The sequence below is a fragment of the Littorina saxatilis genome, linkage group LG16 (assembly GCF_037325665.1).
Source record: "Littorina saxatilis isolate snail1 linkage group LG16, US_GU_Lsax_2.0, whole genome shotgun sequence".
In the NCBI taxonomy this organism is placed as follows: domain Eukaryota; kingdom Metazoa; phylum Mollusca; class Gastropoda; order Littorinimorpha; family Littorinidae; genus Littorina; species Littorina saxatilis.
This window is the reverse complement of record NC_090260.1, coordinates 29430411-29445173: the sequence shown is the minus strand read 5'-3', so window position 1 is coordinate 29445173 and position 14763 is coordinate 29430411. Positions and strand designations below refer to the sequence as shown.

At 43.5% G+C, this 14763-nt stretch overlaps 1 protein-coding gene and 1 long non-coding RNA gene across 2 annotated transcripts in view; both read right to left on the bottom strand.

The window, feature by feature from the left end:
• The window catches only part of LOC138950768 (uncharacterized), an 8079-nt gene extending 7003 nt beyond the window's left edge, over positions 1 to 1076 (bottom strand). The window contains exon 1 of the mRNA XM_070322494.1: positions 545 to 1076. Within this exon, the coding sequence (XP_070178595.1) occupies positions 545 to 745 (201 nt within the window). The 5' untranslated portion in view covers positions 746 to 1076. The remainder of the gene's footprint in view (positions 1 to 544) is intronic.
• Positions 1 to 14763, bottom strand: part of LOC138950784 (uncharacterized) — a 274457-nt gene that overhangs the window by 176468 nt on the left and 83226 nt on the right. The gene's annotated exons all lie outside the window — the stretch shown is intronic.

Here is a 14763-nt window from a genome sequence, read left to right as displayed (position 1 = left end):
AATGGAAGATGCTCCGCGTGTTAGGGTTTCTGGGATGTTATTAGAGGCAGGGAACCCACGTCTGCATGCATGTACAAAGGCCCGCATGCATGAGCACACGCACGCCGCACGCACGCACGCACACACACACACACACACACACACACGTGACACACGCACACACACGACACACAAACACACACACACACTCACACACACGGCACACACTACACACACACACACACACACGTGACACACGCACACACACACACACAAACACACACACACACACACACACACACACACACACACACATATCACGATTGTAGCAAAAGAAGAACAAGAACAAGAACAAGAAGAACAAAAACAAGAACAAGAACAAGAAAAAGACCAACAAGAACAAGAAAAAGAACAACAACAACAACAACAACAACAACAACAACAACAACACGCAACACACAAAAACTAAAAAGAAAAACCAACAACAATGTCGCCACCACCAACCACCATCACCGCCACCACCTCCACCACCACCAACAACAACAACAACCAACAATAATCTTACTGATTTTCCACCACAATAGCCAGCATTGTCGTCGTAGTCTGCCTTGGTGTCAAACCCGTACCGCCACATGGTCGCACGTGATGGTGGGTCAATCAGACGGCCGTGACCTTCCACCTTTGACCCCGCAAACAAGGTCAGCAACACAAGGATGCCAACGAAGTACGTGCAGCTTGTAGTGTGCACATTTTTCATTGGCTGCATGGCTGGTTGAAGATGATGGTCGGCTTATGCTTATATTGTATAGAGAATATTGAGTTGACCTTTTTTTGTGTACCCCTTCAGGCAGTCAAGACGTTTTGAATTTGGGTATCGCCCTCAGTATCAGTATTCTTGAAGCTTGGTATTGTTTTCGTATCTTTCAGGAATGGATACAGTCTTTGTTGAGTTTTTCTTTGGTGGGATTGCTGCTTTTGTAATTATTTACAATGAATGTTTCTATTGCGAATTATTGTTCATGCCATTATGTTCGCATTAGTTCAGTGCATCTTTGAGGCGCGTTCGTGGCATGTTGTCTTCGCGTTCTTGATGTTAATTTTCTGAAACAAATATAAGTCTATGTGTTACTTTTGTGCATTATCAGACCAGCAAGCTTATAGAGTGAAACATGTTATGATTATCCTTCGTACGTATCTATCAAACAAGGCAAAGCAAGGCAAGACAAAGAATTTAGTCAAGTAACCCCATGGGGGTACATGAAAAATAAATACAAGAAAATGAAAGACATGCACAGTCTCATAACATACAAAAGCTCATTCCGATGAAAAAAAATAAGAACAACAAAAAGATGTCATCACTCAAAAATAGAAATTCACGGGTTATAACTATATGCATCTGTACATAATGTGACCCTCCACCACGAAATGAGTCGCATGTCACCTCGCGCGGTTCTGCGCTAGGCTTAATATAAGTCCGGGGGGACTGTGGTAAAAGTGTGAGGGTCACCTTAGTCACAGGCTTATAACTCGAAAAGTTTTCGCTCTTTTCTAAAACGGTTTTTACCACTGGATAGAGCATAAAACACTCTTTAGGAAAATTAAAAAATATGAAAATCATGCAAACATGACATGCGACTCATTCCGTGGTGGAGGGTCACATATCATTGCGGAAACAAAACAAGAATTACCTGACTATATCATTTTACAATACCAGTGCTCATCATTTTACATGTTTACATAAGCCCGTCAATTACATGAAAGTTCGTGAAAGTCAGCACAGAACGCATGTTTCGTGTAATAATGGATGAAGTACGTAACCGAGTCAGTCCATGACAAGGAGATTGATGACCAACACTGTGAACGTGACACAACAATAGCTTATAAAACACACCAACAAAACAACAACAACAACAACAAAACCAACCAACCAACTATAAAAACAAGCAAATAAACAAACAACAAAAACATACCCCCCCCCCCCCCACCTACGCACGCAATATTTCAAGTAGAGTATACTGATTTCTTCCTTTCTCGTATATCAAGGTCACGCACACACAGCCGAGAACAGATAAAATAAATATTCAGCATCTTGTTTAGTTTGGCCTTTTACACAAACAATTCTTCTCTTTCAAACCTACAAAAATAAAGATTGACTCGCAATGTCGTCTAATACTGGAAACTTGCATTCTCCCAGTAAGGTAATATATTGTACTACGTTGCAAGCCCCTGGAGCAATTTTTTTATTAGTGCTTTTGTGAACAAGAAACAATTAACAAGTGGCTCTATCCAATCTCCCCCCCCCCCCCCCTTTCCCCGTCGCGATATAACCTTCGTGGTTGAAAACGACGTTAAACACCAAATAAAGAAAGAATGTCGTCTAAAAGTGTGTGGCCAAAAAAGTGCTAACACGAAAGAAAAAACCCAATATGTTCACACAAACAACAACAACAACAACAACGACGACGACAGCAACAACAACAACAACAACAACAACAACACCAACAACACCACCACCACCACCAACAACAACAACAACAACAACGACACCACCACCACCACCACCAACAACAACAACAACAACAACAACGCAATCAAAAACAAAGCAAAGAAGAATACAGAATATACAAATTCCAACCTTAAGCCACTGAAAACTCTTGGTTGAAGCAATATGGAAATTTGTACAAGCAGAACATTTAAAACCAAAACCTGATCAATACAGCAGGGAATCAGTCACCTCACCCAGCTAGGCCTACACCTCTGAATGGAACGGACACTCCTTCATCGACTCATTCAAAGCTCTCACACACACACACACACACACACACCAGCTTTACGGACCTTCCAGGTAAGCGTGCAGCGTGAAAACCAACAAAACTCCCACAACACCAAACTGTCAAAGATACCATGGCCATCTTAAAGTGGCGTTGAGGCACGGGCTACCTTGACCCAAGTAAGACTTCGTCTGGACTTTGGTCTACAGTGTCAGAAATGGCAACAGTCGTTGACAATTCACAGAGCCTAGAGGGTTGTGGGAGCGTTTTGCTTAATTCTGCTTATGAACCACCTCGTGAAAAAATGCTTTTTGCTTGACGTCATGACATTCCTAACAACACACTCACTCCACCAAGTTATTTCTTTCATGCTGACTGATAGTATGAGTTATTTTTTACTGTTAGCCAACGAGAACAGACATGTCGAGGAAATGCATAATCAACATGAGCCGGTAGAACATTGATATCTATTACACAAGCGGATGTTGATACCGTTTTTCAGATGTATGTGGTCGCGTTTAACAGTCAGGAAATTAGACATGACGGTCATATTATCGGTTAATTGCAACTAGAATGAATAACACCCTAGACAATCCCGCGAGTAGGATATATGCCTCCACTTTGGCTTCGCTGGTAATGAAGAATGTGCTTGTCAGTCAGTACATGTTTGTGTGTGAAGCTGCATTATCACCACATGCAAAACATGGTTTACTCAAACTCATCCGGGTATAGATGTATAATTCAAAGTTTTAGTTTGATCTGGTTATCATTCATGTGTTGAAAAAAGGAGCTCCGGCCTGATTGCTATAAAATATAGTGACACACCTTGCGAGTAACGGTACACTATTGCTGGAATGTTTTGTTTTTGTTTGTTTGTTTGTTTGCTTAACGCCCAGCCGACCACGAAGGGCCATATCAGGGCGGTGCTGCTTTGACATATAACGTGCGCCACACACAAGACAGAAGTCGCAGCACAGGCTTCATGTCTCACCCAGTCACATTATTCTGACACCGGACCAACCAGTCCTAGCACTAACCCCATAATGCCAGACGCCAGGCGGAGCAGCCACTAGATTGCCAATTTTAAAGTCTTAGGTATGACCCGGCCGGGGTTCGAACCCTCGACCTCCCGATCACGGGGCGGACGCCTTACCACTAGGCCAACCGTGCCGGTTGCTGGAATGTTGCCAAAGAGGAATATTGTCTGCTTGTAGAACTTTTTCTTGTGACTGCACCATGGATGCAATATTGAGGAATAAGTTTAACCTTCGCCGGTGGTCGTGGGTCCGTGTGGACCCAGAAGGGTGTTTAATTGCAAATATCTCTTAAACTAGTTGGAATTTGTTAATGAGCTTTTCAGAATCAAGTACATCTCAAAACCCAGGCAGCTGCGGCTGATCTGACGACGTTTTAGACAAACGAGTTCATCATGCCAAGAAGACACTTACTTTTTCTTGCACTTGCCTCAAAGCCGAAGATTCCAGAACAGCTTAGAAACCAGACAGCTGCGACTGATGTTAGTACGTTTTGAAGACAATAGTGCACTATGCCACGACGAAATGTTTGTTTGAACTCTTGCCTCATAGCAGAAGATACCAGATCATCCTCGAACTCAGACAGATGCAACTGATGTCAGGATGTTCGAAACAAAAAATACCATCCTGCCACGAATACGGGTTTGTTCACTTGCCTCATAACAGGAGATTCCAGAACATCGTCGAACTTACAGACAGCTGCAACTGATGTTATGGTGTTCTGAACTAAAAAGAGGACACAATGCAAGGAATGAAAAAAATAAACAACACGTTTATACCACTTGCCTCATAGCAGAAAATTCAAGTACATATCGAAATCCAGACAGCTGCAACTGATTTTCGGAACAAAAGCAAACACAATGCCACCAATAAAAACAACAACAACGACACGTTTATATCACTTGCCTCATAGCAGACAATTCAAGTATATATCGAAATCCAGACAGCTGCAACGGATCTGACGACAACGTCTCGAGGGAAAGAGTTGACCAGGTTTTCTTCCACCTGCCTGATAGAACAGAAGATTCCAGAATAGCTTGAAACTCAGGCAGTTGCAAACTCCTCACGTTATGTAACACGCCACACATCCATTTCATATGACAAGCGTTGCTGTGTCCCTGGTTTAAACCTTGCTGTGGGAAGTGGTTTTTTTCTTCTCAACTTTTGTCTTTGTTTCTTGAGTGAAGCTTATCGGAAAACAAAACCACAAGCACACAAATATGGATTCCTAAACAACAGGATACTTGAAGCACACAGTGACAGTGTGACACATACAGAGAGGCAGACAGACCGACTGAGAGCCACACACTCTCAAACACATACCGATATAAGCACACACGCACGCACAAACACATACACGCACGCACGCACGCACGCACGCTCGCACACACACACACACATACACACACACACACACACGCACACACAACACGCACACACACACACACACACACACACACACGCACACACACACACACACAGACACTCCCCTCCCGCCCACCCCCCACCCCCCACACCCCCTCTACCCCATCACCCCCCCTCCCCCCTCTTACAAACAAACACTCACCACTTACCTGAATATCTTCCCTCCCCCGGCTGGCTAAGCTGATTAGCCGAGAGATAGTCCAAAAGCCAAACCCGACTTCAAAGAACACAGCACAACAGTCGACCAGCTTCCATGGAGAGCAGACAACTACAGGCTATTGCCTGTCTTCGTGGGGACATCCATGGGCAAGCGGTCAGTCGATCTCACTGGTCAACGCAGCATATATTCCTTTCAAAAGCGTGTGGCGAAACGAAAAAAAAAAAAAGGAAGAGACACAGTTATTTTTGGAACAGACGTAGAAAACAACGGATTGAGTTTTAACACGTTTTGCTTTTTTGAACGGCGAAGAAAGGGGGGGGGGGGGGAGGAGTGGAGAAGAAGATGAAGAAAACAAACAAGAAAGTAAGGCTTTGCTGGATGTACGAGCTTCTACGCAGCTCAGAGGATTTGCCGAAAACTGAACCTGTAGGTTAGGGTTTTTGCTGTTTATATTTTCTGACCAGATCGCTATAGTTTTTGCTGCAGGCAACTTGGAAGGAGTCAAAATGTGGGAACTCACTTACCAGAAAACGATGGAAAACTAAAAGAAAGAAACAAACAAACAAACAAATGGAACATTACTCTGAAGACGTCCAGAGTTTGGTTTTAGTAATCCCATGGCCTGACCAAAATCACATTCATCGTTGGTGTGTAAACAACAAATACATAGACATAAGACAGAATATGTCATTAGGCCTAACAAAAAAATAGGTGTGGTTACGGTAACCCGACCTACCCTATTTTTAGGGGCCGACCCTATAACTTTTTATTACATTTGTCAAAACAAAAACAAAAAAACAAAAAAACGAGTGCAGAAAACGCAATGAAAGCGACAGGGCTCGAGTCGCACACTTATTTCCCTGTCAAGTAGGTTTAATTTGTACACATTAGAAAAAAAAAGTTAAAAAAAAAAGTGATTGCCTACCTTCCTACCCTATTTTGTTTGGCTATGTTACCTTAACCACACCTATTTTTTTTTTGGCCTTACAACCATGTGCATTACACAGGAATGTTGCTGGGCTTGAGTACATTCAATACAATAATACATTCAAACACAACAACCAAACAGAGTGCTCACCGAACTGCGTACACACACTCACTTACACCCACACGCACGCACGCACTGACACACACACACACACACACACACATACGCACACACGCACGCACGCACACACACACACACACACACACACACACGCGCACGCGCACACACACACACACACACACAAACACAAGACTCTTACATCTCTTGTGTTTTATGGGTCGATTAAGCTAAAATGTTATGCGTACTTTGAAAGTGGAGTACATACGGACGTAGCAAAAGAATATACCTAAAGCTAAACAGGATTATGTCATTCATTTAATTGGAATCGGTTCGGCAAAGACTGAAAACCAAAGTGCGTCTGACCCTAATCGATCTCAAGTTGGCTTATCGTCACGCTCGTACGAACAATACCTAACTGAGTGTTAGGTATTTCTGCAGTGAAAATACAGGGGAAGCTACTTGAGGGTTCCTGTCATGTGTTAGCGAGTATAAAGTCTCAGACCAACGGAAACCATTGCCACGGTTACGTTCTCGTTTCTGAGTTAGGCACTTCTGGCCTGGAGGTTCACCGGCAGATTCTCAGGGATGCGCTGCTTTGAGTCACGCAAGCCATCACTGCTGCCAAGATCGAGCACTTCCACGACCGCATCGCCAACGCCTCATCATCCAGGGAGCTGTTCTCCATCATGTCCTCTCTCCTGGGCTCCTCCCCCGCTGCCCCCTTACCCACTGCTCACCCACCACAAGATATCCCGGAGTTATTCTCGGAGTTCTTCAAGGACAAGATTGACAAGCTTCGGAGAACACTCGATCAGCAGCCCTTCGTCCCGTCCCCACCCTCCCCTTCCTTCTCCGGCTCCCCCCTCACGTGCTTTCAGCCTGTCACTCAAAACCACGTCAAGCGACTCATCACCAAGACGGCCATCAAGACCTGCGAGCTAGACCCCCTGCCAGGCTTCCTCTTCACCAAGTGTCTGGACAAGCTCCTGCCGTCTATCACAGATATCATCAACATATCCCTGGCCACAGGCGTCGTTCCCGACTGCTTCAAGTCTGCCGTTGTCCGCCCACTCATCAAGAAGCCCGGCCTTGACGTCAACGAGTTGAAGAACTACCGTCATGTGTCCAACCTGCCCTTCCTCTCCAAGCTTCTGGAGCGTATCATCCTGGAGCAGTTGAGCGCCCACCTGTCTCGGAACTCGCTGATGCCAGTGTACCAGTCAGCGTACCGCCCTCACCACAGCACCGAGACGGCGCTCCTGCGAATCACCACGGACCTCCTGAACGCAACAGATAGCGGTATCGTCTCTGCCCTTGTGCTGCTGGACCTTTCCGCGGCCTTCGACACGATCGACCATCAGCTACTCGTCGATCGCCTCAGTTCCACGTTCGGCATTCACGACACCGCCCTCTCTTGGTTCCGGAACTACCTCCAGAACCGCTCTCAGACTGTCACCACTGATTCGTTCTCTTCTCAGCCAGTCCCTGTCCGCTTCGGCGTCCCACAAGGGTCTGTCCTCGGCCCTGTCCTTTTCACCCTGTACACCCAACCCCTCTCCCTGGTCATCGAACGCCACGGCTTGAACTACAACTCCTTTGCCGATGACACGCAGCTCCAGAACAGCGCCAAGCCGGAGGACGTTGACCATCTCCTGGGATCCATCTCCAGTTGTTTCACTGACATCAAGAACTGGATGACTGAGAACAAGTTGAAGCTGAACAGTGAGAAGACGGAGGCCCTTCTCGTTGGAACACGACAGAAGATTGCTTCCCTCACTGTGACCGACCTCCAGCTGGATGACGCGACTGTTCCATTCTCCCCTGCTGTCAAGAGCCTTGGCGTCTTTCTCGACTCCACTCTCTCCATGCAGACACACATCTCCTTCATCATCAAGACCTGCTTTTTTCCACCTACGACGCATCGCCTCCATCCGTCGCTACCTCACCCACGACGCCTGTGTCAAGCTGGTTGTCTCCCTCATCTTTAGTCGCCTGGACTACTGCAACTCCCTTCTGGCTGGCCTCCCCGCCTCATCCATTCATGGCCTACAACGAGTCCAGAACGCTGCTGCCAGGCTGACGTTGAGGAAGACTACGCGAGACCACATCACCCCCCTACTTCGCTCCTTGCACTGGCTCCCTGTCAACACCCGAATCTCCTACAAACTGTCCACTCTCGTCTACAAGTGTCTCAACGACTCTGCTCCCGAGTACCTTCAATCCTCCCTGGACCTGTACACCCAGCCCTCCGACCGTCCCCTTCGTTCTGCTGCTGGCCCACTCCGCCTTCACATCCCTCGCTCGAAACTCGCATCTGCAGGTCAGCGTGCATTCCCCTCCGCGGGCCCCTCCGTCTGGAACTCCCTGCCGCTTGAGCTTCGCCAGAGCCCCTCTCTTGACGCGTTCAAGAGTAGGTTGAAGACTCAGTTCTTCCCGTAGCTGGCTGCGACTTTCATGTTCGACGTGATGTGTTGTGCCCCAAAAGACATTCTTGTGCTGTGCTCTGTGAGAGGTGTTTTCTTTGTGTTTAATATTATTTTGTTTGGACCTAGCTATTGATGTGTACATTGTTGTTAAACAGTTGTTTGTTGTATGTTTATCAGGGTTTGCTAGTGTGTGATAGGGTTCGTGTCCGTCTGTAGATGTTAGTTTCTTTGTTAGTCCTGTGTTGACAACTCTTCGACAAGCGCTTAGAACTGTACCCACGGAATACGCGCTATATAAGCTTCATATTGATTGATTGATTGATTGATTGATTGACTTCTCCATTTTGACACATACAGACTTGTGAGAATGCTAAGGTATGCAAACGCCTTTTCGGGGTTGTTATGTATTTGTGCTGATCGAAAATGTTGCTGTCAGCTTTTTATCTCACGCGTATACTGATGTCAACTGCTCGGGATAGACAGTTTGAAACTTATAACTAAGATGAGATGGGTAGATTGTTCAGAAACCAAAGAAGTTTTTTTGTGTTTATCTCAAAACTTTAAAAAAAACATGACATGGACAATTTTCCTTATGAGCGTGACGTTATGTAGAGTGCACGTGCACCGAAGTTCACAAGGAGGGGGTGTTTTTTACATTTAGTCAAGTTTTGACTAAATGTTTTAACGTAGAGGGGGGAATCGAGACGAGGGTGTGGTGTATGTGTGTGTGTGTGTGTCTGTCTGTCTGTCTGTGCGTGTGTGTGTGTAGAGCTAAACGATTCAGACTAAACTACTGGACCAATCTTTATGAAATTTTACATGAGAGTTCCTGGGAGGGATATCCCCGGATATTTTTTTTATTTTTTTCGATAAATGTCTTTGATGACGTCATATCCGGCTTTTTGTAAAAGTTGAGGCGGCACGGTCACACCCTCATTTTTCAATCAAATTGATTACAATTTTGGTCAAACAATCTTCGACGAAGGCCGGACTTCGGTATTGCATTTCAGCTTGGGGGCTAAAAAATTAATTAATGACTTTGGTCATTAAAAATCTGAAAATTGTAAAAAAAATGTGTTTCATATAAAACGATCCAAATTTACGTTCATCTTATTCTTTATTATTTTCTGATTCCAAAAACATATAAATATGTTATATTTGGATTTAAAACAAGTTTTGAAAATTAAAAATATAAAAATTATGATCAAAATTTAATTTTCGAAATCAATTTAAAAACACTTTTATCTTATTCCTTGTCGGTTCCTGATTCAAAAAACATATAGATATGATATACGCTCAGAAAGTTAAAACGAAGAGAGGTACAGAAAAGCATGCTATCCTTCTCAGCGCAACTACTACCCCGCTCTTCTTGTCAATTTCACTGCCTTTGCCACGAGCGGTGGACTGACAATGCTACGAGTATACGGTCTTGCTGAAAAAATGCATTGCGTTCAGTTTCAATCTGTGAGTTCGACAGCTTGACTAAATGTTGTATTTTCGCCTTACGCGACTTGTTTTTCTCTGTGGTCAAACCCCTCAAGGTTTAAAAAAATAAATAAATAACATGTCACGTAAGGCGAAATTACTACATTTAGTCAAGCTGTGGAACTCACAGAATGAAACTGAACGTAGTCCGCCGCTAGTGCAAAAGGCAGTGAAAGTGACGAGCCTGTTTGGCGCGGTAGCGGTTGCGCTGTGCTTCATAGCACGCTTTACTGTACCTCTCTTCGTTTTAACTTTCTGAGTGTGTTTTTAATCCAAACATATCATATCTATATGTTTTTGGAATCAGGAACCGACAAGGAATAAGATGAAATAGTTTTTAAAACGATTTTGGAAATTTAATTTTAATCATAATTTTTATATTTTTAATTTTTAGAGCTTGTTTTTAATCCGAATATAACTTATTTATATGTTTTTGGAATCAGAACATGATGAAGAATAAGATAAAAGTAATTTTGGGTCGTTTTATAAAAAAAATAATTTTAATTACAATTTTCAGATTTTTAATGACCAAAGTCATAAATTAATTTTTGAGCCACCAAGCTGAAATGCAATACCGAAGTACGGCCTTTGTCGAAGATTGCTTTACAAAAATTTCAATCAATTTGATTGAAAAATGAGGGTATGACAGTGCCGCCTCAACTTTTACAAAAAGCCGGATATGACGTCATCAAAAGTATTTATCGAAAAAAAGAAAAAAAGTCCGGGGATATCATTCCCAGGAACTCTCATGTCAAATTTCATAAAGATCGGTCCAGTAGTTTGGTCTGAATCGCTCTACACACACACACGCACAGACAGACAGACAGACAGACACACACACACACACACACACACACACACACACACACACACACACACACACACACACACACACACACACACACACACATACACCACGACCCTCGTCTCGATTCCCCCTCTATGTTAAAACATTTAGTCAAAACTTGACTAAATGTAAAAAGATAGAGCAAGTGATTTAAGAATCCGTCAACCCAGGACAACCTCACCGTCAACACCACACGTTGCGCTTCGAGGCCAATCCCTCTTTTTAACTCACCGGCAGACGACAGGTCAAAACTTGCTGGCCGACCTCTGAACTTTGACCTCCCATGACCGTTTTACTGGTTTGCTGTTCGTGCGGGGAGGGCGTCCTTAAGGCATAGTGTGTGTGCTTTTGTTTTTTCTCCAAAAATGTGAGCGAAAACAGTGACGACTTTAACGGTTTCTTTACAAAAATGAAATACTCGTAGCTGGGAAATGGTTGAAAAAGAACAAATACAGAGCATAAAAGAAAACGTTGATATGCGCATGAAAGCGATATATATTGCGAACCTATATTGGAGCAACAAGTGTACATAACAATAACAATAACAGCACTTTATTGTCCATTAAAATATTACATAACAAGAGGCGAAGCCTTCAAGGCTCACGTAAGAAATCGACAAACAGTAACACAAACTCAATCACTCCGTCACACACACACACACAGTACACACACACACACACACACACACACACACACACACACACACACACACACATCCACACACACACACACACACACACACGCACACACACACACACACAGAAAGAGCATAGGTGAAACTGTGCAAGAAAGCGAGACACTAGATCTAGATCTGTCTGTCTGCATGTAGCCTACTTACATGGACACGACTGCCAAATAGTCTCGGCCCGCTCAAAATAACAATCACCGAGACTTTCAGTAATTCCATCGCGTGACGTCTAACCCTCGTACGTCATAATGTGACGTCAATGTAATATGACGTCTTCAAATGTTAAAGTTTCTACCACAGACATACACACATACATACGCACGCACGCACAGACAGACAAAAGTTAGCATCGCATAGGCTACACTTCGTGAGCCAAAAATGGAAATTTTTCTTCGGCACGCCCTGCCTGCCTGTAAACGATTATAACAACAATTGTATAGGACGACACACATAAAACATAATACATAAAAGGGATACAATCAAATATGATATTGCACTATGTGAATTTACCCTCTCATATCACAGGAGTTGGGTTTCGCAGCATCTCGAAATAAACTGTTTTTGCTATGTGTGACCCTCCACCACGAAATGAGTCGCATGATTTTCATATTTTTACATGTTCCTACAGAGTTTGTTATGCTCTATCCAGTGGTGAAAACCGTTTCAGAAAAGAGCCAAAATTGTTTGAGTTATAAGCCTGTGACTAAGGTGACCCTCACACTGTTACCAGACACTCCCCGGACTTATATTAAGCCTAGCGCAGAACCGCGCGAGGTGACATGCGACTCATTTCGTGGTGGAGGGTCGCATATGGAGCAACTATAAAAGAAAAGATTGCAATTACAGCCTAAGACATCCGTCTCGGCATGGAAGAATACTTTTCGCACCGAGTTTGTGAAAACACGCGAGCAGGATACAAAACAAGAGGAAAGTACCTATGCAAATGATAATGTATCGATTCGACATAGGATTTCCCTTCTTTGAGCCATGTGACGTCAGAGGCCTACAAAACTTCATATTTGGGCGTTTCAGGTTGACCGAAACTGTAAGGCAACTTCAAAACACACGTCATGTGTTTGATTGCATGTGTGTGTGCTGTTCAATGTCAAAACAACAACAAAGTCAGTACATGACGTGTGTTTTGTAGTTCCTTTGAAGTTTCGGTCAACCTGAAACGCCCAAATATGAAGCTTATGTGTTTGATTGCATGTGTGTGTGTGCTCGTTCAATCGTCAAAACAACAACAAAGTCATAGTACCTGAAAGGAATTCGATCGATACATAAATGTTATTTGCGTGTTTGACCAAAATATGACATTTTACACAGATCTCGACAGTCATTGTTCACCTCGACCGCTATCGCGGTCTCGGAGAACAATGACTGTCTCGATCTGTGTAAAATGTCATATTTTGGTCAAACACGCAAATAACGTATAATAACTGGACATCTTTAAGTGTCTAAACTATGGCTCTAGGCCCTTTACAAAAACAAAAACAAAAACAAAAACTCGGATTTTTGCAAAACAATGACCACGAGTGACCATACTGTGTGATACGCCCTGACAAAACCAGTAAACTCAGTCTATTGCCAGTGAATTAAGTTTGTTCAACAAATGTAGTAGTATATGCAAGATCATACAGAATACAGAATACAGAATCTTTAATTGCCCAAGGTTGGGAATTTGTGATGACATTGCGGTTAAGAAACATTTCAATCGAGCCATATACACCAACACACGCATCATTTATTCAAACTGATCAACAACATTAATTTAAAAACAACACTGTACAGCATAAGTTTAAAAATACATTCACTAAAACTAGCAGTATACACTCAAAGCTTCCTCGCCTCAAGTCACACATACTAATTTCAGCTGAAATAAACCAATCAAAGCGGGAAAAAAGTCCACTTTTTTTGGTCAAATTCACTGAAAGCGATTACATACGTAATACGTTTTTGCTCATCCACTGTAATCTTCAGAATCACTATCTGTGCACAAATATGGGTTTCAAAGAACGTTCCCGACGGGTTTTCCGTAATTGTGTCAGGATTACCACCGACTATACTGCTGATGATTAACAAGGTGTATGCTACTTTTGCCGTTTGCACGTTGTACTATGTATCACAACGTGTTCACCGGCACGGTTGGCCTAGTGGTAAGGCGTCCGCCCCGTGATCGGGAGGTCGTGGGTTCGAACCCCGGCCGGGTCATACCTAAGACTTTAAAATTGGCAATCTAGTGGCTGCTCCGCCTGGCGTCTGGCATTATGGGGTTAGTGCTAGGACTGGTTGGTCCGGTGTCAGAATAATGTGACTGGGTGAGACATGAAGCCTGTGCTGCGACTTCTGTCTTGTGTGTGGCGCACGTTATATGTCAAAGCAGCACCGCCCTGATATGGTCCTTCGTGGTCGGCTGGGCGTTAAGCAAACAAACAAACAAACAAACAAACAACGTGTTCAAAACTTGTCATAGAAATTTGATTAAACGTGGGACACTTCAGTTTAGAACGCGGCTTCAAAAGCAAGGGTGCAATTAGTTCAAATAGGTACACTTTGTGTCTGTGAACCTTTCTGTTTAGTCTATTACCATAATGTATTGTCGAATGAATCACACAAAGCCTGCAGTTGAGCTGAATACCTGAATGGGACCTGTCATTTAGACTGGCAGTAAAACTCAGTGAAAACAACGTGACACGTGTGAACTGTTGTTTTTCAATATAGAGTTTTGCTGAAATTAGGGGCATTTGTACATAGAATATGACCCTCGTTAACTCAGGATGCGTGTTTATGTTAAAACACAGAAAACAGCAAAATACACAACACAACGGTTTGTCATCCGCATGTTTGATTGATTGATTGATTGATTGATTGTTTGTTTTTCATTTTTGGATCACCACTGA